The 26,707-nt window shown below is 38.1% G+C and overlaps 2 protein-coding genes across 4 annotated transcripts; one reads left to right on the plus strand and one right to left on the minus strand.

Annotated features, from left to right (window-relative positions):
* The first annotated feature begins 2,850 nt into the window (after positions 1-2,850).
* Positions 2,851-5,329, plus strand: LOC139687882 (cyclin-dependent kinase 2-interacting protein-like). 2 transcript variants are annotated; one of them, XM_071585218.1, is made up of 6 exons: positions 2,851-2,909; positions 3,122-3,304; positions 3,383-3,554; positions 3,629-3,716; positions 3,852-3,993; positions 5,118-5,329. In XM_071585218.1, exons 2-6 carry the CDS (start codon positions 3,232-3,234, stop codon positions 5,318-5,320), a joined length of 678 nt encoding a protein of 225 aa, XP_071441319.1. In that variant the 5' UTR covers positions 2,851-2,909; positions 3,122-3,231; the 3' UTR covers positions 5,321-5,329. The 2 variants fall into 2 exon arrangements, with proteins under 2 accessions (XP_071441319.1, XP_071441318.1); XM_071585217.1 differs by having other exon boundaries at positions 2,877-2,980.
* A 530-nt stretch (positions 5,330-5,859) lies between these two features.
* Positions 5,860-24,794, minus strand: LOC139687843 (transcription initiation protein SPT3 homolog). Of its 2 annotated transcripts, XM_071585160.1 has the most exons (5): positions 24,567-24,794; positions 22,998-23,216; positions 21,302-21,756; positions 9,870-10,166; positions 5,860-6,146 (listed from the first exon to the last, which is right to left on the minus strand). In XM_071585160.1, exons 1-5 carry the CDS (start codon positions 24,646-24,648, stop codon positions 5,970-5,972), a joined length of 1,230 nt encoding a protein of 409 aa, XP_071441261.1. In that variant the 5' UTR covers positions 24,649-24,794; the 3' UTR covers positions 5,860-5,969. The 2 variants fall into 2 exon arrangements, with proteins under 2 accessions (XP_071441261.1, XP_071441262.1); XM_071585161.1 differs by lacking the exon at positions 22,998-23,216 and having other exon boundaries at positions 24,567-24,793.
* Positions 24,795-26,707: the final 1,913 nt, after the last annotated feature.

Consider the following 26,707-nt stretch of genomic DNA (forward strand, 5'->3'; position numbering starts at 1 on the left):
ACATTTTTTAGCGAGTCCTTCGTCGTTGACCCACATCATCGTCTCCTCCTCCACACAGTTAAATCCGATCTTGGATATGAAAAGGCAAAGTGCACGGAAGCTGCTTTTCTAACTCTTGTTATCTCAACGGATATTAGGGTTTTTTTGAGCTCTCGCAGTTGAACTGCCTAATGTGTTTTTCGGGGAGTTTGGCGAACGCGATTCCCAATGGAGGACATGTTATCTCAAAATAAGATACTATGGATGCGTGCAGTCATGATGGAATGGGACAGAGTCCGTTTGTGCCAAAACAGTCGGAAGCAAAGGAAGTGGCGTTGTATTTATTTTTTGGACTCCTAGTTAATATTTCCCACAAGTGAACATCTTTCGACCATTCCCCTATCATCCCCAGTTCACACGCCGGAGGTTTCATGCAATCATGGTTCCCATTAATGTTATACGCTGTAAAAACATTGGTCCTCCTATGCCTCATGGTCCAACGGTAGATCCGCCATAAGATGGTCGCCTGGAGTCAATACACGTAGGTCGCAACGCCCCACCCCCATAGGGGTTTCTTTCGCGAAACACAGGGAAGAATATAAGAACGAGTGGAAAAGTAGGGTGAGGAGTACTGGAAAGTAAATTGATGAATCAATCGACCGCACAGAAGCGTGGGGAATCCTAACTTTGGAAGAAGGTCGACGTAGTCCTCAAATCTCATCCACTTCTTTATTGCGTCACACACGCTTTTGCCGCCCCCCCCCCTTTCCATCTTCATCTAAGACAATATTTTCGCAAATTCCCCAACCTCCTCTCCAGCGATGCCAACCACATTCGGAGTGATTTTGTGGAGGACACAGTGGACCGTCACATTTGAGTCGGTGTTGGTTTTATTTATTGGTCGCGTTTACACTGAAAAACTTTGGACTCTTTCCTTGTCACGTCACTTTTTACTAGTCCCGCCCCTAAGAGCCCACTTCGCAGAAAACGCCTGTTCGGATTTAACGAATTAGACGGAAAGGCCACATTACTCTCAATCTTCATTGGTTCCTGGGTGTACTCTTAACCCTATTTCTGAGCATTTGATGTACGGAATGAAAACGTGTAACGAGTGTCGAGGAGGAGACAGGTTTCTACCCCCCACGAGGGTCTCCGTGGGGAGCCACCGACAGCGCTCCGGCTGAAAAAGAACACGAGTGCTGAAAGGTGTCCAGACACGAACGAGGGGGCACTGGAGGCGTCCATTTATTAAAATTCATCTGCATATCTGTGCGTTTAACACTATGAGCGTTCAACAGCGTTAATTTTGAAGTGTATGAGACTAAAATCAGATTACGTATAACTTGTCGGTTATATTTGAAGCAATGGTCGAGTATTTGGGGGGGGGGGGGGGTAGTCTAAGGGAACTCCATCAGATCTTCTGCGGAAATGTCACGCAACATTACTGTTCTTATTTCATACGTAAGAGGTAAATGACCAAATGACATAAGGGATAACACACCTCGAAGGCGGATCGCGGCTGCCACGATTTTTTCCCGCGAGCCTCCCACTCCCCCGTCAGAAACGCTAGAATACCACTGCCCCAGTCGAATTTCATGAAAACCTAAGGGTTCACACCCTATACGAGTCGATCACTGTGGGACTATTAAAATAAACAGTCCTGGAACACAAAATGATATTTTTGTTTCGAATAATATGTACATAAGAATGGCGTTAAAAAAAGTCTTTTTTAATTTTTTGTAAGTGGGCCGGGAAACGTAAATTAGATATTGGTGTTCCCGAGTAGATTAAAAAAAATTGAATTAACAGAACGTTTTAACCGACCAACGCTCATTTATGTCAAATTCTAGAAATGGGAGGAAATTATTGATGAAAACATGACATCCGTACACAGGCTTAGCGCGACGATGTGAAACGACAAGGATGTGTAATTATTGTCGGAAAATGCGAACAAAATGAAAGAAACATAAGGCTGATTCGCCTTAAGCATATCAATTTCCACAGTTAAAATATAAAATAGAGGAAAAGAGCCGACAAAAAAAGGCCCACTTAAGAATCCGCACAGCGCAGCGCAAACAAGCAAAATCAGGTGGAGTAAAAATACACATAAGAACACCGTGCACGGATTCTTTTAACCAAAATTGAACTTCCAGTAGATCATTGCATTTTATGAAGAAAAGCTAAATCAGGATGCAGTGTAAAAATAGTCACGCAGCACACTGATAACCTCACACTGATACATTCAGCCTTATTGATCGGTGGCAAATGCGAAGTGGGCAGTGTCAAGGTGAGGCGATCAGCTGGCAGAAATGTATACAAAACTTAAGGAATTGAAAGAGAGCGATAGTGTAAGCTATTTCCAACTTTAATCAACCTTAAATTATTATTAATTTAAAATAGTTAATTTTGTAAGCACAGAATCTGGTTTGAATTTGAAATAACAATATGAAATTCAAAATAACGAATGTTATTTCGCGTTACGTTTCGAGCAAATATCTAGATAAATGGAGCCATTCACTCCCTTTCTCAGCCACCAAGAAAGTCTTAAAATAAGGTGTATTTTACTTACCCCGATCGTTGCGGGGGATAAGGCCAACGTCTGCTAGGTGCTCAAACTTCACTGACAAAGTGACAGAAGGCAGGCAAGAATAAGTGTTAAGGGATTCACTCCAGGAATGATTGCATTGTGCGATAGCCTCCGAAGAATCCTAAAACCTCTGGATGCTTGAATAGCTATCGACACAAAATTCTCTAGCCCCAAACTACCCCTAATTGCTATCTCGCACACAAGAACAGCTGCTTTACGCTATCATCAACAGCGCTGTTGCTTGCGACGGCAATCGGATGAAGCTCAAAAAAGAAAAAGATAACAAATGAGCTACACTCAATAAGCATGTTTTCTGTTTACATGTTGTGATTGTAATGTGACCGTAAGTTTAACCTGTAGGTTCAACGTGTAGCCATTAACACTACATGGAATGTTCATTTTTAAATACGAAAGGTGCATTTGTGTGCTCCTAAACCTAATGATTAAAGCATTGTGGATGTCTTGTAATTTCATTTACCGCGGGAACTAGTACGGTTATCCCTCAGTTTAGTTGGTTATTAATGATAAACCACTTTTTAAACTTATTTTGGACAGGTATTTCGAGCCTTACTTGACAGTATATTGAAATTACTGTGGACGTAGAAAAGAATTTATGAAGTCCAAAAGTTTTCGTTTTAAATGATATGTAAATTATAAGAGGAAGAATGAATTCCGACACGAACGCATCACCAAGCCATCCAAGACAAGACGAGGAGGTGAAATTTTCTCCAGTATTTGGTTTGTTTCTTTTGTACTAATATTTTGTGTTTGACTTCTTTAGCCCGTGTTAGACTTATTGACTTGATAATTCTGTAGTTCGCCAAAGCCCAGTCAGTAGAACACCGCAACGAGGAAACATCACCGGTAACCCGAGAAAGGTCAGGGACACAGTCGCTGATTTATATAACCTGGTTCAAAAATGGAATTCTTCCCACTTAGCCGGTGCCGAAATACTGGCGAAAATACATTGTCTTAAGATGTCCACAATGTAAGAAAAATTGTAATGGAAAAAATGCAATACTTAATTTGAAAACATTATGATATTACTATTTATTTACACAGGGATCCCATGGCGAAAGACGAAAAAGATGTATATCCGGAGGGAATTCAGTACTATTGCGATAGTTTGGAAAATGTCTGCAAGGAACTGGTATGAATCACGTTATTTCATCCATCTACTTTGCTTGATGATTTACTATAGCACACACTCTGCATTAAGTACCCTTCCAAATATTGTAGCTGGCACTTATATCAATCTTGATTTTTTTTGGGGAGGGGGGAATAGACGGGAATTGTCAATAGGATGGAGCTGTGTTCAAAGCAGTTGCTGGCAATGTGTGATCTGGAAAATTACCAGCAGCAGGCAAGGGAAAATGTAGAGGCTGCTGGCCCTCCAATGTTCCTCACCTGGCCTGTGGAAAGATTTGGTAAATGTTTGGATTACAGTATTTGGTAATATCTCTTTCAATATTTTCAAACCATATATTGAGATGCATGTACGCCACACATAATAACCCTGTAATAATTTATGGTATAGATTCCATTTCTGCCGTGTATTCCTATAGCTTTAGTAAGGTATTAGTTTCAGAATGAAATTAATGACTAAGTAGGTAGGAAAACTGCACAAGTGCCTGGAACTTCCTGTTACACACAACCCTGGTGAAAATACGAAATATGTAGGTTCCCTCCACTTTCCACCATTACTTCCCAGTTTAATGTTTACTACTCAGTTCTTGTTCTCTAATTCATTCTGGCTTACATAAAATGCATTGACCTACCATCCACTAGTGAAAGTGCATCATGATAGTGCCATGAGGGAGGAAATTTTTTCAGGAGAATTTCAGCCCATGACATGATCGAAGTTTATGAACTAATTTCCTCCTACCACAGAAATTGGCCCAGTCATATCTTCGAAACTATGGTTCCTCTAATAAACATCTCTGGTCTAGGTCAAATAGGCTCCCACTTCAGTTTTCATAGGAACTATACAAATCTCCACACCTTGGGTGAAAATATTATTGGCGCGATAAAAGTTTCCCAATATGGATGAGTATTCAAGGAGAATATTATCGACAAATGATCTTTGCATACCTCTGGGTCCTCTTTGTGATTGTGTCTCTTGTTGTTTGTTCTTGCGTGTGAACCATTTGAAAAAGGTATCAGAAATAGCAATCTTACACCTTCAACTTGATTTTAGCTAGATTGCTGAAAAAATGTTGTCTATTCAAAGTAATGATTGCATTTAATGAGTCCCAGAAGTATGCAGAGGTCAACGGATCAATACCATGAAAGCCTATGCAAAAATATTTATTAGAGAAGTTAGTGAAATTATATATATATATATATATATATATATATATATATATATATATATATATATATATATATATATATATGTGTGTGTGTGTGTGTATATATACATATATATTTATATATATGTGTGTGTATATATATATATATAATATGTATATATTTATATATTCATTCCATTCTCACCTAATGTTTTTTTTTACATTTTCCATCATTTCTGATTTTTCAATTGTAATTACAGCTCAGGTTTCCAACAACTTGGTCTCCCAATTTGCATCTGAGTTGGAAGTCAAGAATCTAATTTTGGAAGGAGTCTGCCATTGCACATCTCGTGAAGCATTGATGTTCCACGTAGCTGCCTGGGCTCATCAGCCGACAATGATTAATGAAAATGAAGTAAGGTGTCAAATGGAGGCCATGCTGATTGAAACAGGTTATAGGTAAACATTTTATGGCTGTAACATTTTGTAATAAAATCACATTCATATATTTTTACTTTCATATGACATATCCCTTCCCATTAGAAATGTTATCAATAATTATGCCGAGTGGCATGATACTAAAAAACAATGGAATGGCTCCTGATGGTCATATGTAACATAATCGAATCAATATTCTGATGAAATTTCATAACAACTTCATCACTTTTAGATATAAATGAAAAATACTCCACGAATGGTGACATCGCACAGTGCCAACACCAAAATACCATAGCACTTATAAATGCCAAAAAGATTGTTTGAGCATCAGTACCCACCACTCACATATTAGACAGCTCTACACCATAGATAAAACTAACAGCGTCATTTCAAACTGGTGTATAATTTAAAGTCTTTCATTAACCCTGATGAGGCAGTGTTTTTGGGGCAGGTTTAGATTTTGTGAAGTGCAGCCCAGGGCTCCGTGTGCCTGCCTCCTTATGTCGGTAGCAAGATCCTTCCAGTCACTCATGAAGATACACGAGAGAATCATAAGGCCACAGATGCACTAGCTAATTCAACACTTTATTGTAAACCATTTCTACAAACTAACAATTAAATAATCAGGTCCCACATAGCTTTAAGCACTTAATACTTATCATGATACATTGGCATTAGCAACACAGAAGTTTCCTCGTAGGATTAGCAGCTGATTCTCTTGAGAAGTGAGACAAGGGACCAATGTTACATGGTGACCAAAACCTCCTCAATCCTTCCCGTATTTCAGCCGGTGTTAATGGTTGAGGAGACCTAACCAATGTATCTGCCGAGGATCTAGGTACTGCACCTGCCTGAGATTAAATGTTTGAAAGTTTGGCTTTGAATTGATTGAATATAATACATACTATATATTATACAAAGTAATTGCTACAGAATAAACCAATAACTATGGCAACATTATTCATGCAAATGTACCAGATGTCCTCACCATATTACTAACTTAGGTGAATTAAAACCAGGTGTTTGTAATACTTATTAGTAGGAAGTTTAATAGTAAAATCAAAGGACCCAAAATATTTGCCATTTCAAATTTAACTACAACACATCATTAAATAAATCCTGTTTATTTTGCAAAAATATTTCAAATGCAGTTTCAATGCTTTTCACCTTAATTAAATATTTTTATGATATATTTATTTTTTGAATACATATTTATATATGCTTCAATGAAAAATTGATACCATTTGGCATTTATTCCATCTCAAATGAAAAGGTTTGTAGTTGTACATCAAGTAATAGCAATCAGAGAGAATTCAGTTAGTTGCAATCACATTAAGACAAAATATTTGTACTTTAAACAAAAATATTATTTTCAAAATGTTAAAATGGGGGATTTTAAGAGTGGGCAGAAATTGATACGGTCTGTTGGCCTTTCACATACAACAACAGAATGGCACTAAGGGTGTTGCAGGGGTGGATTTCACACCACTCATGCAACATCCACATTACGAGTATGCTGCCAAAATGTTCGTTACCTCAGCTTTAGAGCAAAGAATTTTTAAAATACTGAAAGCTTTATGAATGCATATTGAAATGTAATGAAATAATTGACTTTGTAATTCCACACACTTTTGTGTGGAATACAAAGATTAAGAAAGTGTGTGGAATTACAAAGTCAATTATTTCATTACATTTCAATATGTTATGCAAATTCCACAAAGTAACGCCTGAGACAACAAACTTTATGAATGCAGTAAATTGATGCCACAAAATGACGTACATAAATTGTAATTCAATAGCTGTTAACAAGAGAAAACCACACACAGGAGCCAACTGAGGCAAAATGCATGTTCCGTCAACTTTCAGTGACCTTAAGTGAAAAACTGTTGTGCTCAGTAATCAGAGGAAAACTTGACCGTTAACAAAAGAAACAATATTTAAATTATGAAGCAATATGGATTCCTTCAAGAATTATCTATGGCTTTGCAGCATCTGTTACACAGTCTCAGTTCGTTCATTATGACATCTGCATGAGAGAACAAGCAAAACAGTACTACTTAATTAATACTATGGGAAAACGTATTCAAATATAACCTGTGGTAAAATATTTTGGGGCTCAGCTGCCATTTCTCTAACCACCTTTAAAATTCAAAAGAAAACCATCAGAATAATCAATGGGAAACCTCATAATGCTTCACCAAGGCCCATAAAATCATAAACACAGTAATCAACCCTATGGTCGGTTTGGTAGGTGATGATCGAGTTCTCTCAGCACTAAGCCCTATACGAAGTGTGAAATTCACCCATTAGGGTATGGGGGTCAGTTCCCTATTACGCTGTGCCCATTTTGATTTCCGTTACCAAAAAATCACACAGCTTGGGTGGAGCTGGGAGTGCCCAGAGAGGCTTGCCTGGGAATCGAACCCACGCACCCCCCTTTGGTCAGTAGTCCAACACTCTAGCCTTGGACTATAATGAATCATTAAAGGTCTATATTCTAGGAATTAAATTTACTACCCCTCTCATTGATATTATGTTTTTCATTTTGTTTATAAAAAATAACATCAGCACAGCCCCTTAATTCTGACTATGATCATCATTACACCACAGTGACAAGGCACAACATACATTATGGCAATGTTAGAGCTAAAAGAATTAAAAATTGGGCTGCAGGAAACCGGCATCAGATCATATAAAAAATTACCCAAAAGTTTAAAGGACATTAAGGTAACTACCGAACTCAAATATACATTAAAAAGTTACCTACAATGTAACATGCTCTACCCAGTAATTGACTATCTCAACAATATTCCTGATTGAAATGTAATGAAATAATTGAATTTGTAATGTCACATGGCTTAAGGCTATTTTTGTAAGTTTATTCTGGTCTTAAGCCAAATTTACAACCCCAAATATTTAAAAGATCCCACTGCCAAATGGCGGAGAATACTATATCTTTGGACTATTTCTCAAAAAGGTATTAAAAGTTTTCCTAAAGAAAAAATTAAATGTGCCTTTTACAGTGGTTCATGCCTTAAGAACCTGATCTCTCACACTAAAGACAAAGTCCCCAAAAACGAGGGGAGTGGAGTGTATGAGTTAAAGTGCTCAGGTTGTAGCACAAAGTATATTGGGCAAACAGTACGGAAATTTAAAGAAAGGATTAAAGAACACCAAACATGTGTAAAAAATAAGTACATAACATCCCTCTTTGCAAAGCACTTCATCGAAAGTGACCACAAAAAAGACTTTGTGACAAAAATTATTCATTTTGAAAATAAAGGTCAAAGGCATGATGCTTTGGAGCAGTTAGAAATTTTGAAATGTGTCCGTTGGAAAGATGATCTTGCCAACGGAATTTTGTATCCCTCCCACTCCCCACTCCTAGACCTACCACTCTTCTAAGTCAAAAATGTAATTCTCTTTTCTTCCCAGCTACATTGTAACCTTTTTACCCCTCCAACCTCCCCTCCTATGATCAGAAGGTATATATAGCCAGTGTGCTTTATATGAGGACCACCTGATGATGACGTTCAACGTCAAAATCTGGGTCGTGTTTTTTAAAATAAAGTGTGTGGAATTACAAAGTCAATTATTGCATTACATTTCAATATGTTATGCAAATTCCATAAAGTTACACCTGAGACAACAAATATTTTTAATATTCCTGATCTTTGAGTCCACACTTTTAAGTGTATAGCAGGGCTCTTAATCTAGTTTACATTAAAGTTCCATGATTTTTAATGAATATTTGTGCACATTTTACATTTAATGTGTGTATGTTCATGCTACATTTAATGTAATTGTTAGCACCATATTTTGTATCACAATTTGAGCCTGCGTGTATTACACTCTCTTGTGTGTATAAGATGATCATAATCAATGCATTATCACTTTTGACATGAAGATTACAGTAGCAAGACTGGAGAAACAGTTGTCACCAAGAGGTGCCCTGAAGCGCAGGAATACTCCAAAGTCATCACCATCATGGGTAAACACCACGGAAACCTCCATTTCCAAATTTTGAAATTGTCCAGGCAAAAATTGCAATTCTGCTTGAAATTCCATATTTTATCATTATTTTGACGTACAGCACGATACCAAATACACAACAACCCTCCACTCAGATAGGAATATTGAACTGTCAAATGAAAAGCTCGAGGTCTGATGTCATGAGACAGTCTCCTACAATCACTACGTGGGAGTCATTCCTGACATGTGATGCTGAGGATGTTAAACAACTGTGACATTAAGTAATATACATATGTAGTCCAAACATTTCCTTTTATCAAGATTAGAGCGAACTCCAGTCATTTTGAAAAACCAGTAAGTATTTGGCTCACTTTCACAACATCACATGCAGTGTGATGCACATCACTGAAAAGATGATTTCAATATTTCACTTTACTCAATTTTCAACGAGCAAAGACACAAAGGTTGAAGAGTGGGACTTATTTCCGCATCACCCAGTAGAAATTTCATCGCATCAAGTTTTACTTCAAAGAGAGTTTACTTGCTGAGGACAATTTCAGCAATCGCTCAAAATAAGTCACCAATGAATAATGCACACTTACCAAATTCCTTGGTGGATATGGTCGAAATCTTGAATCTGCTTTATGATTACCCACCGATTCTTCGTGCAATGGAAAACTTGGGTTGAAGTATAGAGGAGGCATCAGACGATCCTCTTGAGAACGAATTCCATCTCGTCGAACAAGCAAAGCAAAATCTACAATCTGTGCCACTCCTTCAAATGCCAGGTAAGACAGAACTTCAAGGGCCATTGATGTAGGCTGTGGCCAATTGCTTTTCAATGACTGCTCTTCTTCCCCTGTACTGACTTCGCCATTCCCTAAATTTCCACCTATTTCCTACAAAAAGAATATTACCAATCAAGTCAGACAACTTCTAATAGTTGAAAAAAGTTAGAGGGGCAAATTAAGTTAAAAAAACCACAAGAGCAATTTTGAAATTTGCAGTGTACATATAAGCTAGAGTAAAACGTATCAACAAATAACTTAAAACTTATACCTTTGTTTTCCTTAAAAGGGTAATTTGCAGTCTCACTTTAGGAATAGAGATCTAATATGTGGCAGGAATGCATAATTAATGCAGTAGTCAGAATCTAAATTTAAAACCAGTCATTCTATTGAGATGCATTTGATAATTTAGATAATTTGAATGTTTCATTCTTGATCCCTTACAAAACTAGAAAATGCTGGTGCCCCAAACGTAAACGTCAAACAGCAAATACACAATCCTGATCTACAAGATAAAATAAAGATGCAAGCAGATAGCTATAATTCCATGAATCATGGTGACTGCTGAGGGAAATGGCAGTTCCTTCTCTGCTAACGTTCGTTCTTGTCATTTGATGCGGATTTCGAAGCTGCAATCTGATATTTTTTCCGGTGTTGAACCAATGTGCAGTCTTGTCCCAGTCTAACTCACTAACTACTGTATTTTTCTGCCCATAAGATGCACTTTTCTTTTTTCCAAAATGAGCTCTAAAATCAGCCTGCATCTTATGGGGCTAGGGTATTCAGTAATGACTTAAACCAACAAGATTCAAGTCGATTTGCTGGAAAAATACTGACTGCTAACTATTAGGCCTCCATTAAGGCTTCAGAAATGGTGACCTTTATTACAAACTTCGATAATATCAATGTTTTGCACAAAAAATAAGCAATAGCTTTAAAATTTCCTTTAAGAAAACTCTCAAATAATTAACCAACTGATGAATTCTAGGGTTTGGGCATGCTTGGAGAGAAGTCCTGGCTGAAAGTTAAAAATGAAACTATTAAAACGCCTTTATAAATAATCTGGAATTAGAAATGCGCTAGATGGAAGTAAAGATGACAGTACATATGAGGAGGAAAGTGAACACTCCAGTGAAAATAACTTTGGAAACATTTTAGTGGCAGTGATGATGAATTTCTGGAATTCAACCATGAATACACGTTTTTTTTAAGGTAATCTACCGGTTAAGGTAGGTTTTTGGATGGACACAACTACCAAACAAATATTTTATTACTCCTAACAAAACACAAAATCCATCATCCTACTCTATATCAGGTCCCTCTTCATCTCTGAGTACTTTCTTCCTCCCTTCATCCCGTCCAACATCCCTATCCTGTTCCTTCCCTTTCCTCTTTTGCCCAACATTCTACCCTCTATCACAGTCTTCAACATCCCACTGCCGGTCAATACCCCCTTCATCCACTTTTCCTGCCTCCACAGGATTTCTCCCAACAAACCCCTCTCTTCTCCCACCATACCAAGTACTTCCTCATTTGTTTTCTTCTCTGTCCATTTCACCTTCTCCATTCTTCTCCACACCCACATTTCAAAAGCCTCCAATCTACGTCTATCCTCCTGCTTCAATGACCACGTTTCCGCACAGTACATAGCTACGCTCCATATCAAAGTTTTTACGAGTCTTTTCTTAACATCCTTACTCAAAGTCCCCGTCATCAACTCCCTCCTCCTTGTGAAAGCCTCTTTGCCTAGCGCAATTCTTCTCCTTACGTCCCTACTACTTTGACCGTGTTGGTCCAAAACACTACAGAGATACATAAACTGTTCTACCTGCTCTGGTTTTTGCCCTCCTATTTTAATGTTAAGCTTGGCCTTTTCCTCTCTAGAGAATCGCATAACCTTTGTTTTATTAATATTGATTCTCATCCCATACCTGTCGCACTGAATTTCCAATTCACTAAGCAGTGCTTGTAGCCCCTTGGCTGACTGACAAACTAAGGCTTGGTCATCAGCAAACCTAACTGATTTTACGAATTCCCCGCCCACTTTCATTCCTACCTCGAGTTCTTCCCATGCCTCTTTAATCATTTCCTCTGCATACAGGTTGAACAGCAACGGTGATAATGGGCAACCCTGCCTCACACCCCTTCCTAACACTGCCCATCCTGACTCCCCGTTTCCCACCCGCACCTGAGCAGTTTGAGACATGTACAGGTTGCAGATTAGCCTCCTTTCCCTCCAATCTATTCCTATTTTCTGCAATATACTCATTAGTTTTTCCCAATTCACCCTATCAAACGCTTTTTCGAAATCTACGAAACAGGCAAATTCGTCTTTATTGTATTCTATATATTCCTCTCGATTAATAATCTCATTACTGCAATGGCATCACGCGTACCTCTCCCCTTCCTAAACCCAAACATCATCCCCTAAGTAATCATTTGCCCTACTCTCTATCCTTTTGTTTATGATCCTGAGAACAACTTTAGCTGCGTGGGATATCAAACTAATTGTCCTATAGTCCTCACATGACGTGGCCTTTACCTTTTTCGGAATAGGAACTAAAACTCATCTCACAAAGTCTTCCGGCCAGATTCCCTCATCATAAATACTACGGATCAGCCCATATAGCCTCTTCCTCCCACATTTTCCTAAGCATTTTAAAAGTTCCACGGGAATGTTATCTACCCCCACGGCCTTATTTAGTTTCATCTCTCTTAATGCCCTTTTTATCTCATGGTCTAGTATGCCTGGACCTAAGCTGTCCTCCTCTACGTCATTTTCTTTTTCAATGTCTAACTTTGTTGGTCTGAGTTCGTTACCATACAGTTCTTCTATATACTCCTTCCATCTCTCTTGGATCTTTCCTGCGTCAACTATTACCTTACCCGCCTTATCTCTAACTGTTAGCATAGCTCTTCCTTTCTTACTTCCCGATAACGATTTAACTTTGCTGTACAGCGCACCGATTTCACCCTTCCTCTGCAGACTTTCCATATCCTCGCACTGCGTCTTCCACTATGCTTCTTTTGCTTTATTTGTTGCCCGCCGCAATTTATTGTTTCATTCGTTGCACTTAATTTTGCCTAATTCTGTGTTTTTATTCTTCCATTTTCTCCGCTCATCCATCTTTGTAATCATCTCATCCGTGATCCATGGTTTCCTAGTCCTTTTAGCGTTAACGGTTCCAATAGTGTCTTTTGCGGCTGTAGACAACCCCTTCTTGATCATTTCCCATTTTTTCTTCAATAGTACTAAGCCCTTTACCATCCTCCATGATTTTCTCTACCGCCTGTTTGTATTCCTTCCTTTTCAACCCATTTAACGCTTCTACATTCCATTTTCTAACTCGCCGCCCCTGCCTTATCTTTTTGAAACGTACGCTACATTTCATAACAACTAAATTGTGGTCTGAGTCCGCATTGGCTCCCGGGAAGCTGTGGGAATTTATCACACTATTCCTAAACCTGTGTCTAACCAGGATATAATCTAGCTGATATCTTCCTGAGTCACCTGGCATTTTCCATGTATACCTGCGTCTTTTGTGGTGTCTAAACCAAGTGTTGGTGATGACTAACCCTTGTCTTCTGCAGAACTCAACTGCTTTCTCCCCGCGGTCATTCCTCGTGCCTAAACCGTAGTCCCCCACCTCATCACCATCTCTTCCTTCGCCTACCGTCGCATTCCAATCCCCCATCACTATCAAATGTTTCCCTGCAGGAACACACGCGATCATGTCCTCTAACTGATCGTATATCCTATCGACCTCTTCTTCCTTATGGTTGCTCGGTGGCATGTATACCTGAATAATAACTAAGTTCGTCGGTTCTGCTTTTATCTCCACTAGTAGTATTCTATCCGTTACCTGCTCTATGTTGACTACGCTTCTCCCTACCTCTTCATTTAATACAATGGCAACCCCTCGTTGGCTCTCGTCCCCGCCGCTGTATATTATTCTATACTTATCACTCCAGTAATCCCCGCTATCTTTCCATCTTACCTCGCATAGACCTAAAATATCTATATTTCCCCTTTCCATCTCTCGCTTAACGTTCTCCAATTTCCCTGTCCTCATCATTGTCCTAACATTCCACGTTCCTATTCTAACTAATTTCGTCTTCTTCTCCTGCGTCTTCTGTCCTGCTGCTGCTGGTTTTCCCTTGCAAGGGTTTCGTGGGATGACGACCGCGGAAGCCTTGCCTCCCCCGCTGCCGGGCACGACACACCGCCGATTGGGCCGAGCCCCGTGGTTGCCAGGACTCAAAATATCTCTATTGTCCATCATATTTTTCTAGGGAATGATAATTGAGGTGGTTTCCCATTGCCTTCCTCAATAGTGTTTTTAACGTGACACCATCACTTACTGGCCGCCCCACTGGGGTCAGACGCCATTGCAGCCGCCTCACTGAGGAACAGACGCTGCGTGGACTACCTTTTGTCTGGCTCTTAACCTTCGACCTATCTGGCATGGGTGACCCTACCAGGAGCAATAATTATTACTCCCACCAGCACAGCTCTAGGGGTCATCGGAACACACAAGCCCTTCCACCACGTCAAGGTTGTAGTCCGGGGAGGGGAATACACGTTATTTAGTTTAAAATGCAACAATTTAAGAGCGTAAAAATCATTCCCCTTGACCGGGACACGAACCCGGATCCCTAGATGTCCGGCCGAGTGCTTAAGCCTATCGAGGTTAGGTTAAGCTATCCAGGCGTCCAATGCCAGTCAAGGTGAATGGCTTTTACACTCTGAAATTGTTGCATTGCAATGCATATGAGCGGATGACTCTCTCAAAAAAATACTGCTGCCGCATCTCCTGCAGTTTCTTAGAAGTTGATACATTTTTCTACTTATAATGTTACAATTCCATTTTCTCCAAATTGTGTTCATATTCAAATACTTTGATCTTTCTCGGTCTGATTCAATTATTTATTTTAAATTCTAACCTGAAATATCACAGTGCATCTTATGTGTAATGGGAAAATACGGTGCTCTTGGAGAGGGGATAGTGAGATTTTTATCTTATTTTACTCAATAATCGAAACTTTGCTTATTTTCACATGTTTTGTCGGCAAGCAATTGAGGTGCAAAGCATTATTCAGTCAGGAACGAGTGCAATAAACACAATGAAGGCTACTCTGTAAGCACACAACTCCAGAAATGTTATACGGGAAAGTAGAATTATACAAATAAGAAGCTTTTACCATGGAATGTCAACCTGCAATGATCGGAGTAGAAGGTTAAATTAAACAAAGTGAAACCTAATTTACGACCCACTCAACATGAGAATTTATTCTTGAGATTATGTTTTTTTTAATGCAGTTTTACAGACCAATTAATGCAAGTAACACTGTAGTAAAATTTTTTCCAAGGTATTTACTCCCAAAGATGCAGTTACTGAATGGATTTTCCCAAGCAAGCTTCAAGAGTCACCGTTCAACTCAATTACTGTAGGCGTACGTGCACATTCAGCATTAAACTTTCTGATGATAGTCATTACTCTATATGCATCTAATGCGTGATGAACACTTAACCCATTTGCAGTTTCGTTCTTTGATAATTCTCAAACAAAAAAAGAACTTCTGCAGATATTCATGAGGTTTTTAAACAAATTGCCTCACCCATAGCATCTTTCCGTAGTCCCCACCCAACTGGATACTGTTTTTTAGAAGTTGAGGTGCTATTTTAGAAAATGTGTCTCTCAAGTTGTATTTTTATTGTTTCCAAATTTTAATTGAAAAATTAACAATATTGGTAAAACATCTCAATTGTTTATTTTCCCAAAATTTCAAAATGCGGGCACTGTACCTGATTTTCCACGACGAAAAATTGTAAACAGTCTTCCGATAATAACAGCGTAAAAGATAGAATCAATTAAGAAAGCCACCACTGTGTATGTATTGAAAAAAGAAAAATATTAAAAAGTTCTTCAACTACACCATTCATGTGGCAAGTTGCAAAATGGTTATGAATGACTCAATCTCAGCTTTGGATGGAAAAGTCATTTATGGATAGTCATGGAGTATGGTGGAGCCATGGATAGTAAGTAACCTTTTTGCCACACAAAGTTTGAGAAGACTGCACATTAAAACGTGCATCCTGAAAAAAATAGGAATTGACAGCAGGCTAACTCTATGGTCTCATTTAATGTTTACTGGTGCGGTAGGGAAGGTGGCGTTAAGAATGAATTCAGAAGAAATAATGAGTGCGTCCAAGGCATTTTCATGATTTGCAAACAGCCTCAACCACTTTGATCCTTAAAATCAAACATGTAAAGGAGCCCAGAAGGCTGGGTCATCCTAATGCTGAGCTATAAAACATTTTTACATCAGATATCAACTAATCAATCCAAGAGAAGAATGCTTTTAGCCTTTTAGTTGAAATACTCCCTAAAACAAAAGAAGCAAAGGAGAACAATTATAAAAGACACGAAGTGTATAAGTGAGCACAAGGCATTAATAATTTCTGGCCCATCTGTGTAGACAAGGATATCTTCACCCTAAAGTGTCCATCGAAAGCTGAGATTCAAGTCTTCATCAGAACTTTAAACCTTGTAGTATGAATGATAAGGGTCTTGGAATTATTTTCACTACTTAAATCCATATATTCATTAATGGTTTTTTTCGGGTAGCAGTTTTTCACAAGAAGCCTCTGGTGAACATTTATCAGAAGGAGAATGGAGTTGATATGATAACTGGCCTCTTTAAATGGCCTTTAAGTTGCTATTTTTATTAAGTTTCTTATAAGCCAATAAGTCACTAAAAATGTTAAGCTAGTAGGATTTTAAGCACAAATGGAACATAAAATACACATTTCACACTTTATAAACATAGGAGTAGGCCTTCCCTTGCAGTTTGCGGTATTTATATCCAACTATTATCACATTTATCCAATAGCCACAAACTCCCTAAGCATATGTTTAAGCGTCACAAGAAATAGAAGTCACGGTAATTTCAGAATGTGATCAGGAATTCTACCCGGCCTGCAGAGTAAGTGAATGTATATAAACAGTCGAATTCCCAAGATATCATTCACTCTCATGCAGTACGGAGGTAATGACAATTCTGTAGGTTATCAGAGCTCTTATTTTGCAAAATTACATAGAATCAACTATCAAGCTACATAAAACAGCCAATTTTCTTTTATAAATCCATGGACAGCAACGTTGACAGCTTTTAAGAAGCATTAAAGTAACATGATGGAATCACTTTCTTTGATTATGCAGTAATGGAGACTTTGACCCATGCTTTCACCATTTACTCCGTTCTTGAACACAGGCAAGGCAATCATCAATCAGCCAATCAATTAACAAATTAATTTGTGACAGAAAGTAAGAGGTCTGTGCAAAAGGTTCCCTAGCTTTTTTATAGCATGCCTCCAGTTGGTTATTTTTTGATCCGCTTAGAGGCATTGTCTGCGGAAACTTCCCAAATAACCTCCTTCAACCACTTAGTTGATATATTGTTTTGTTGATTAGTTGCGGTCATTTTGAGTGAGGTGAAAAATCAGATCCGAGGAAAGGAGCTCTATGAAGGAGCAATGTTGCTCTGTGAAATTCTGCATGAAACTCTAAAAACCCCAAACGGCAATTTCAGAGTTGCTCACCAAGCAAAAATGGGTGGCAATCAGTAGAAGACAATGAGAGTTCTGGAAGCCCATCAATGTTGACTGACGACCCCCACATTGAGAAAGTCAACGATCTCATTTGTGCAAATTGACAAAGTGCCAGCTCACTCATCTCTCAGAACTTGTCAGTTTTCAGCCAAAAACAAGACTGCTGTGCTTCCTCACCCACCTTACTCACCAGACCTGGCCCCAATATGACTTTTTTTCTGTACCCCAAACTAAAAGCACCGCTCAAGATTAGCCACCATTCCAGAGATAGAGAAAATTCAACGGAGGAGCTTATAAGTGTTCTGGAAGAGGCGTTCGAGGACTGTTTCAGAAAGTGGGAACACCGTTAGGATAAGGATATACATTGGGGAAGAGACTATCTTGAAGGGGATCCTAACCAATGATTTGTAAGTGAAGGATTTTCTTTTTAATAAAAAAGTTCAGGAGCATTTTGAGCAGACCTTGTAGCAACTACAAGGATACACACTGGGGAAGAGACTATCTTGAAGGGGATCCTAACCAATGATTTGTAAGTGAAGGATTTTCTTTTTAATAAAAAAGTTCAGGAGCATTTTGAGCAGACCTTGTAGCAACTACAAGGATATACACTGGGGAAGAGACTATCTTAAAGGGGATCCTAACCAATGATTTGTAAGTGAAGGATTTTCTTTTTTATAAAAAAGTTCAGGAGCATTTTGAGCAGACCTTGTAGCAACTACAAGGATACACACTGGGGAAGAGACTATCTTGAAGGGGATCCTAACCAATGATTTGTAAGTGAAGGATTTTCTTTTTAATAAAAAAGTTCAGGAGCATTTTGAGCAGACCTTGTAGCAACTACAAGGATATACACTGGGGAAGAGACTATCTTAAAGGGGATCCTAACCAATGATTTGTAAGTGAAGGATTTTCTTTTTTATAAAAAAGTTCAGGAGCATTTTGAGCAGACCTTGTAGCAACTACAAGGATACACACTGGGGAAGAGACTATCTTGAAGGGGATCCTAACCAATGATTTGTAAGTGAAGGATTTTCTTTTTAATAAAAAAGTTCAGGAGCATTTTGAGCAGACCTTGTAGCAACTACAAGGATATACACTGGGGAAGAGACTATCTTAAAGGGGATCCTAACCAATGATTTGTAAGTGAAGGATTTTCTTTTTTATAAAAAAGTTCAGGAGCATTTTGAGCAGACCTTGTAGCAACTACAAGGATACACACTGGGGAAGAGACTATCTTGAAGGGGATCCTAACCAATGATTTGTAAGTGAAGGATTTTCTTTTTAATAAAAAAGTTCAGGAGCATTTTGAGCAGACCTTGTAGCAACTACAAGGATATACACTGGGGAAGAGACTATCTTAAAGGGGATCCTAACCAATAATTTGTAAGTGAAGGATTTTCTTTTTTATAAAAAAGTTCAGGAGCATTTTGAGCAGACCTTGTAGCAACTACAAGGATATACACTGGGGAAGAGACTATCTTGAAGGGGATCCTAACCAATGATTTGTAAGTGAAGGATTTTCTTTTTTATAAAAAAGTTCAGGAGCATTTTGAGCAGACCTTGTAGCAACTACAAGGATACACACTGGGGAAGAGACTATCTTGAAGGGGATCCTAACCAATGATTTGTAAGTGAAGTATTTTCTTTTTAATAAAAAAGTTCAGGAGCATTTTGAACAGACCTTGTAGCAACTACGGTGATTCATTCAAACCAAAAATACAGCAAAAGGAGAAATATATTTCTGACTTCTTTCAAATCCATTCCAAACTGTACTTGGAAGGAAATCAAAATCATTACAGCAGGTTGCAGTTTCCATGTGTTCAAAACTACATCTCTCAGCAGCATCGGATGGTGACACCACACTCCGATTGCTCTCAAATACAGATCACACAGAGAACTTTGAAAACAGAACAACGCTGGATAATAATTATTAAATTCTACTTCCCACAACTGCTACCACAGGAGGCATAGCAGCCTTTGTCACAGTATATACAGCAATTATTACACAGGGTATTAGAAAAGGTAAATACTTAAAGAGGGTGGTGAATTTAGGTATTTCCAGCACTTTTTCCTCATTGCCCACATGCCATAAAGTCCTTAGCTATGGCTTATAGCTTAGGTATGGCTATGGCGAACCAAAAATTGAATAGAAAACATTCATCAGTAACAAAAAAAATGCTTCATTGTTTCCATTAAAATTAATATTAAGGTTTAAACATTTTCATGTCCACAAGTTAACGCCACATCTTCAATAAAGTATTATGGGAAAAGATCAACCCAAACTGTACTTTTAATATTGATTAATGAATTGTTAATTAATAGTCAACGGAATGAAAAGCTCCCAAAATTTCAGAGTTTAAGAGGAAGCCTCGATAGCTTAACTGGCTAAGCACTCGACCAGACATTGAGGGATCCAGGTTCGAATCCCGGTCAAGGCAAATGATTTTTACCCTCTGAAATTGTTGCATTGGAATGGAATCTCTATCACTGTCTCCAAACTAAATTAAGAGTATGGCAGGCGTTGATCTTTTCTCATAATATTCAGAAAGCGATAGTTACCGTTCCGGTTCATTCTTCCGTAAAGTGTCATCCTTTGCTAGGTATCACTCAAATCTATTCCCTATTTAGCATTACTTGTCTACAACCCTGTGTATACCTTCTTTACCAACAAAAGGGTATGTCCATGGGGTGAGATGGAAACTTGCATAAAAAAGGAAAATAATCAAGCAAGAATAAAAATAGTGACTTGAATAATCATTTATATTACTGCCGATTGTGCATGCCTTGAATGAAGTCAAAACTTGGATTTTCGTTATGATCCTGCTTCCATTACAGTTACTTTTAGGCACATATTTACATTAATATCCAACTCTCAATACCTACTGACGTGGGGAGAGAGATATTTCTGCAATGTTGGTATAACAGGAGGACAAATCTTAATCTCATTACACATTCAATGGAATCACTCTTGAAAACGTGTAAATCAATTTTCAAATGAAAGAAATCACTATTTATTTTCCACAAAATTTTTTAGTTGGTACAACTTGTTTTTATAGATGGGCATCATCCTCAAGTACCTGAGGATGACGCCTATACATTGTAATCAGTTGTACCAAATGAAGAAGTTTTGAGGAAAATACATATTATTATTCTTTCATCCATCCGGTGGTCAAATGCAATGCGACCTAAAGCAAACAATCTATCCATTAGGCTCTATTCCGCCACCACAATAGCTTAAGTAGTAGTTGTTTTTAGGGGGAGGCAACCGACAGCTAAGGTCATTGGCGCCATTAGGGATGGATGAGGAAGGATGAAGGGTAGAGAGAAACCCGGCGCCGGCATTAGCATTCTCTTAACAAAAGGCACCAAAGGGTCCATACCTTAGCATCCCATCCAACACACCTCAAACTCACTCCAAGGGCTCTCCACAAAGCACCTCAAGTAGGAATCAGGATATCACTGAAAAAAATCTGTCGCCTCCGGGATTAGAACCCAGGCCCTCATGGTGGGAAGCCTGTACGTTAGCCATCACACCATCTTGATCCCCACAACAGCGTAAGTGTGGCCCACAAAATACAAATGGCAAAGGCCTGATTCTTTGGGAATTAAGCGCACTTCATATGGGAAGTCATACCTTATCTGCTTTCCTCTTCCTTTTCCATCGAGCTTTGCCCCTTGGGGTTGAAATCCATTCCCAAAACCTCGCCGTTCCCCCATTTTTACTAGAGGCAAAACACGATTTTCGAGCTTCAAAGAAACGTAAATAGGCAGCCTTGTCCATGACTTGACTCATTTCATCTGCTCTTAGGGAGCGGTCAAGTTTGACGGCATCAAAATGAATTATTGGGGAAAACAGCGGTGCGGATGATGCATCCTTTGCCGTGCTTCCGTCCCTGTCACCTGCTCTCCCAGTCCAAGCATTCTCAAAACCGGCAGAGAACAGAAGGTCTTCAAGCTCTCCAGTCTGATCAATTGACACGAGGTAGTTGACCAGAGAACTGTTTCTTCCAAATGCCGTCCGAGAATCTCCATCGCCAGCCGATTCATTATCCAGGGAGGCACTTACATTTCGCTTTATTTCCTTCAATGCTGCAAGCAAGAACAAATTAAGATAAAAAGTTTGACAGAAATACTTGACACGACATTCACAGAACCTTAATGTGCTTTCCCTAATTGTAGGAATGGAGAATACTATCAACAAGTTTCAAACTTAGAAACAAGGTGCCATTAATACGAATTATAGTTTTTAAACAAATTGTTTTATCATAAGAGTAGAGACTGTATACATTATTTTTAATAATAATAATTCTTTAAATGTCATTTTCAGGCTGATTACATCTAAATAATACCCTGCAAACCACTGCAAGGGCATGTGGTGGGGGTATTAGGTCACCACCCTTAAAAGAGTAATGAGAAAAATGATTAAATGATGAATAAGCAATTTTTCTGTACTGTAAAGGGATCAGTGACTCATAAACAAATGTGCTAACAGTGATCAGCTTGTATATATATATATATTGGATTGCAACGGTTGAAAGGTAAAACAAAAGCAGGGTATGGAGACCTGTCCTTTTCATTTGTCTTCGGGAATACAAACATCCAGCATACCATTGCATATTCTGGTGTAGTGTAGTTTAATGGCTCCATAAAAGATCATGCAATTAAAAAAAAAGCAGTAAAGAAATATGTACCAAGGCCAAAGTATAAATCATGCATAGCTCTTCACTTTCTCATTTTAAATAGTAACATCATACAGAACCATGTTTGACAGCATGCAAGATTCTTTTCATTCAAAACTATTTTCCAACATAGTGGATCAAAATCAACCCAGAGTACTTAACACAAATATAAGACCTTCTGCTCACAAAAGGTATCCTCCCCAACATTTCCAACTGTATGCTAATTTTAATTGTCGGTACACACTAGCCCGACTAAAAAACATTTACTTGGATGATTTTTTTGTTATTATTACTAGCGGATAGACAGGAGTAACAAATGAAGAAGCACTATCAATTTTAAAAATACCTACACTTTTGCGTTGACTAAAAAACTTTTTCCTGATATTCCCTTAGAATATTCACCTGTCTTATATGCCGTCCATTATGGTAGATGATTTATTTTCAGAAAAAATTACTTACATGCAATGGTGGCAAATTAACATGTTCTTTCAGCAAAATATCCATGTTTTTCCGCCCTCAATGCCACCAGACAAGTATTTGGAGTTGGAATGAATCAAGAATCACCTCAGTATTTAAATAACCCAACTTATTCATAAACACGAGACAAAGTATTAAAAAACTCTAAAACCCTTAAAATAGACTTATTCTTACCTAAAAATTTTAATATCCTATGCAGTTTGGACTTGTTGTTTCTCAGAAGAAAAATTACATCTTCGACTCTGACAACTTTTGATCCCCTAATTTCGGAAATCTCCACTGCACGATGGTATGTTGAAACCATTTGTTGGTGGATGACTTCTTCAATTAACTGGGCTGATTCGACAAGAGGCACAGCGCTGTCACCGAAACCATACATCATGTCCTGAATTTCTTTAAAAAATAAATACACGTCACTGATTGCGACAATTTCGCATTGAATGGATTATCACAACGAAAGCTTTTCATGCTCAAAAAAACCAACGTCTCAAATACTAGTCTAACTTTTATGAAGAAATAAATCGAAAAATATATTCAAATAAATAATAAATTGCGTGCAGTACTAATATATATTAATTACTTGCTTCGTATTTAGGCTATTTTCAAATTGGGAAGCATGAGAAACTTGAACAGTAACGACGAAAAATCAGGAAAGGCTGCCACCAGGTTTGTGTGTGTTCGATAAGGAAAGATTATATCTTGGCCTCACTAATCACTACGTGTATTACAGTATCATATTATAATTGAAACAGAAGCATATTGGGTCATTTACTACCAAACGCAATATTTGGCAATGCAATTTGAAACAATAATGTGTTTAAATTTATCCTAATTATTTGAAATTGAAATTTCGGTAAATTAAATTACCAAATAAGTGCCTACAGTGACATATGCTCGAATAATTGAATGAAATTCGGATAAAATTTTAAAACAAAAATTATCCTCAAAAAATGAAAACATTATAATGCTGTTGTCAATAGTTTAGAACAGGGAGCTGAAGGCATGGTCAGACACGTGGAAACATTGTGGATACGGATTAGAATATAACACATACAAGTGCATATCAAAGAATCCTTTACAGATAAAAAAATGTTTGTCAGTATATTTGCAAATAAATAAGAGTCCACCGGTTGACATTCCTCATACATGTCCAATTATTTCCCCAATTTCTTTCACAAGGCAATTAAAAATGAATTTAATTCAAATAAGGCCATTACATAATGAAAATGCGTCACCATGGCCTACCCAACCCATCAACACTAAAAAAGGGTGAAATATTGACAAGAAGGGCAAAATTTTCCCGAGACCGTTGCCTCCGAACATGTGGGTATAAAATTATGGTTAATAACAAAACAACTCAGCAAGTTCATGCAACTGTTAAATTTAAACATGATGAATTACGTGGATCTTCAACAGAATCTCTAGGAGACGAATAAAGTTGAATATGGAAATGTGCTATTCGTACCGAAGTAAACTACATTAAGGCTTTAAAGAATTCTAATTACCCTTGACTTGATATAAATTATTCTAATTAGCGTAAGTTATTAAAAGTAAATCATTTTTGAATGGAATAAAATAAACGAGTTATTATGAGGTCCCTACGATTGTTTACTTGGCGGAAGGAAAACATTGAACCAGATATAACGCGAAATTCAACCTTTTACTTTTAATGACGTTATCGTTCAAGATAAATACCAGAACAAAAGAGGGAAATAACTACAGAAAGAGCAACACTCTAATCACCAGAAATAAAATTGGAATTCTCCACTTCAGCAGAAAATGTTTCGATTTGACCAGAAAATAACTCCGCAGATAAGGAATTCATCTTCTTAGTCCACTAATATTTGAAACAACAATACGAAAGATAACTATTATTTCACCAACTTGTCTTTCGTGATGTCCAACTTATATTCGACACGAACCACTGAATTTCAAACTCGCAGAGGTACTTGGATGCGCAGTCTCATTTTCGCACCTTCTTATGTTATTAGTAATGAACAAAAGCAAATCGTCCGCCGCGGGAAAAGTAATTCTACGTTCATGAATGCAGATAAATTAAATCCTACACTCTTTAAATTCGAAAATAACCAATTCATTCACCGTATTATTGATTACTGTCAATAGATACGTGGTTGAAAACAGTTAACTGGACTTGGTCCACGAAGAGTTAGTCCACGACTATCTACCAGCCGTTGGAGCGCTGTATTTTTCAGCCATGCCAACGTAAAAATTTTTGCACGAAGTAACTAGGTAAATCCCCTAAACCATTGCAGTAATCTCACTACAACGGACATATTATACTCAGTGATACTCCCTGTAATCACTTGCAATTTTAGGACCGGGATGAGTTATGTAGTATATGATATACGGCCCTAGAAAGACAACTACACTGAAGGTAGCCCAAGCGGGAGATCGTCTTTTATAGCGAAAACTAAGAGGTTGTAACGAAAACGTTTTCGAATATCTGCTCAAATAGAAAATTACTTTTCTTGAAAATCACCAAAAACACTCAGCACTCCCTACTCTATCACGAAGTAGGCATAAAACCCACATCCATAGCCTAATTTAGCATACAGGGCCCAGTGCAGTCACCAGAGTCGCCCTTTCACACAAAAAATAAGAAAGTACTTAACAATATCTCCTAAACTAGAAGATTTTTTTTCAAAAGTATGGCAAAAAAAACTAACCCCTCTTTCCTCTATATTCAGCCTTTCGCTTACCCCATGCTCATGGCTTAGTTTAGGACCCAGGGCCCACAATCGTCACCAGCGTCGTCCTTTCAGACGGAAAAAAACAAAGCACTTCACAATATCTCCTGAACTAAAACATATTTTTTTCAAAAATTTGGCATAAACATTAAACTCACTATACTCTATCTGCTGCCTTTCGCTTACCCCATGCTCATGCCCTAGTTTAGTAACCAGGGCCCAATAACGTCACCACGGTCGTCATCTCACGCGAAAAAACACAAAGTACTTCAAAATATTTCCTAAACCAGAACATTTTTTTCTCTAAATTTTACAATACACACTAGGCACCACATATACTTTCGGCAGTCTTTCCCTTACCCCATGCTCATGATCTAGTTTAGTAGCCAGGGCCCACCAAAAGTGACTACGACACGACACTGAACTTGGTCCATGGAGATAGGTTTTTTTCAAGTTTGTTCTTTTATGTACTCTATATTATTTCTAATACGACTGTTTTTTTCTTCTTCAGTGTCACATAGTAGACCAATATTTTTATGAAAACACACCATTTGAGCAATCCATTTCTTAATTTATTAATTACAGGTGTTTTTTCCATTTTTGCACCAATTTATGGCCACGGATTCTTCATTTTCACAGTTCCTCCTGATTATTCACTTCTCTCCATTTTCTTTCTCCGATGTCTTGAGCTGCGAAGTGAGTTTTGATGGAAAGTTTTAAATGGTATGTATGGATAACTTTTTTTTGTATTATTAGTAGTATTCATTAATACATCACGGTTTTTGTATATCTGCTAGTTATTCCACATCACCCGAAGGGGTTACTCGCTAGATGCGTTTCTCTTTGTACTTGGAGAAGAAACGAGCGAAAAAGAGATCCCCTGGAGGCATATGAGAAACCGCTCGCTCTTTCCCTTACTTAATAAGGGAGCGTCTTCCGAAACCTACGGTAAAAGAGGAATTTTTTCAACATTTGTTTTTAGTTTTGTACCCTTGTGAAATCCTTTAATATTTCAGTGGAATGAAATTGTCTTATTGTGAATAAGCATATTTAATCTTCCCAAGTCATTCCGTCCCCCGCTTCTTCAGATAGACGGAATGGACCGCAGATCCTATATCATCATTGCCGCCTCCCTTTTCCTATTTTTAATTGTTCCTACGCTGTCTTTTCTGAGGC

Source organism: Hetaerina americana, unplaced genomic scaffold (genome assembly GCF_022747635.1).
Source record: "Hetaerina americana unplaced genomic scaffold, ioHetAmer1.1.p SCAF_2, whole genome shotgun sequence".
NCBI lineage: Eukaryota > Metazoa > Arthropoda > Insecta > Odonata > Calopterygidae > Hetaerina > Hetaerina americana.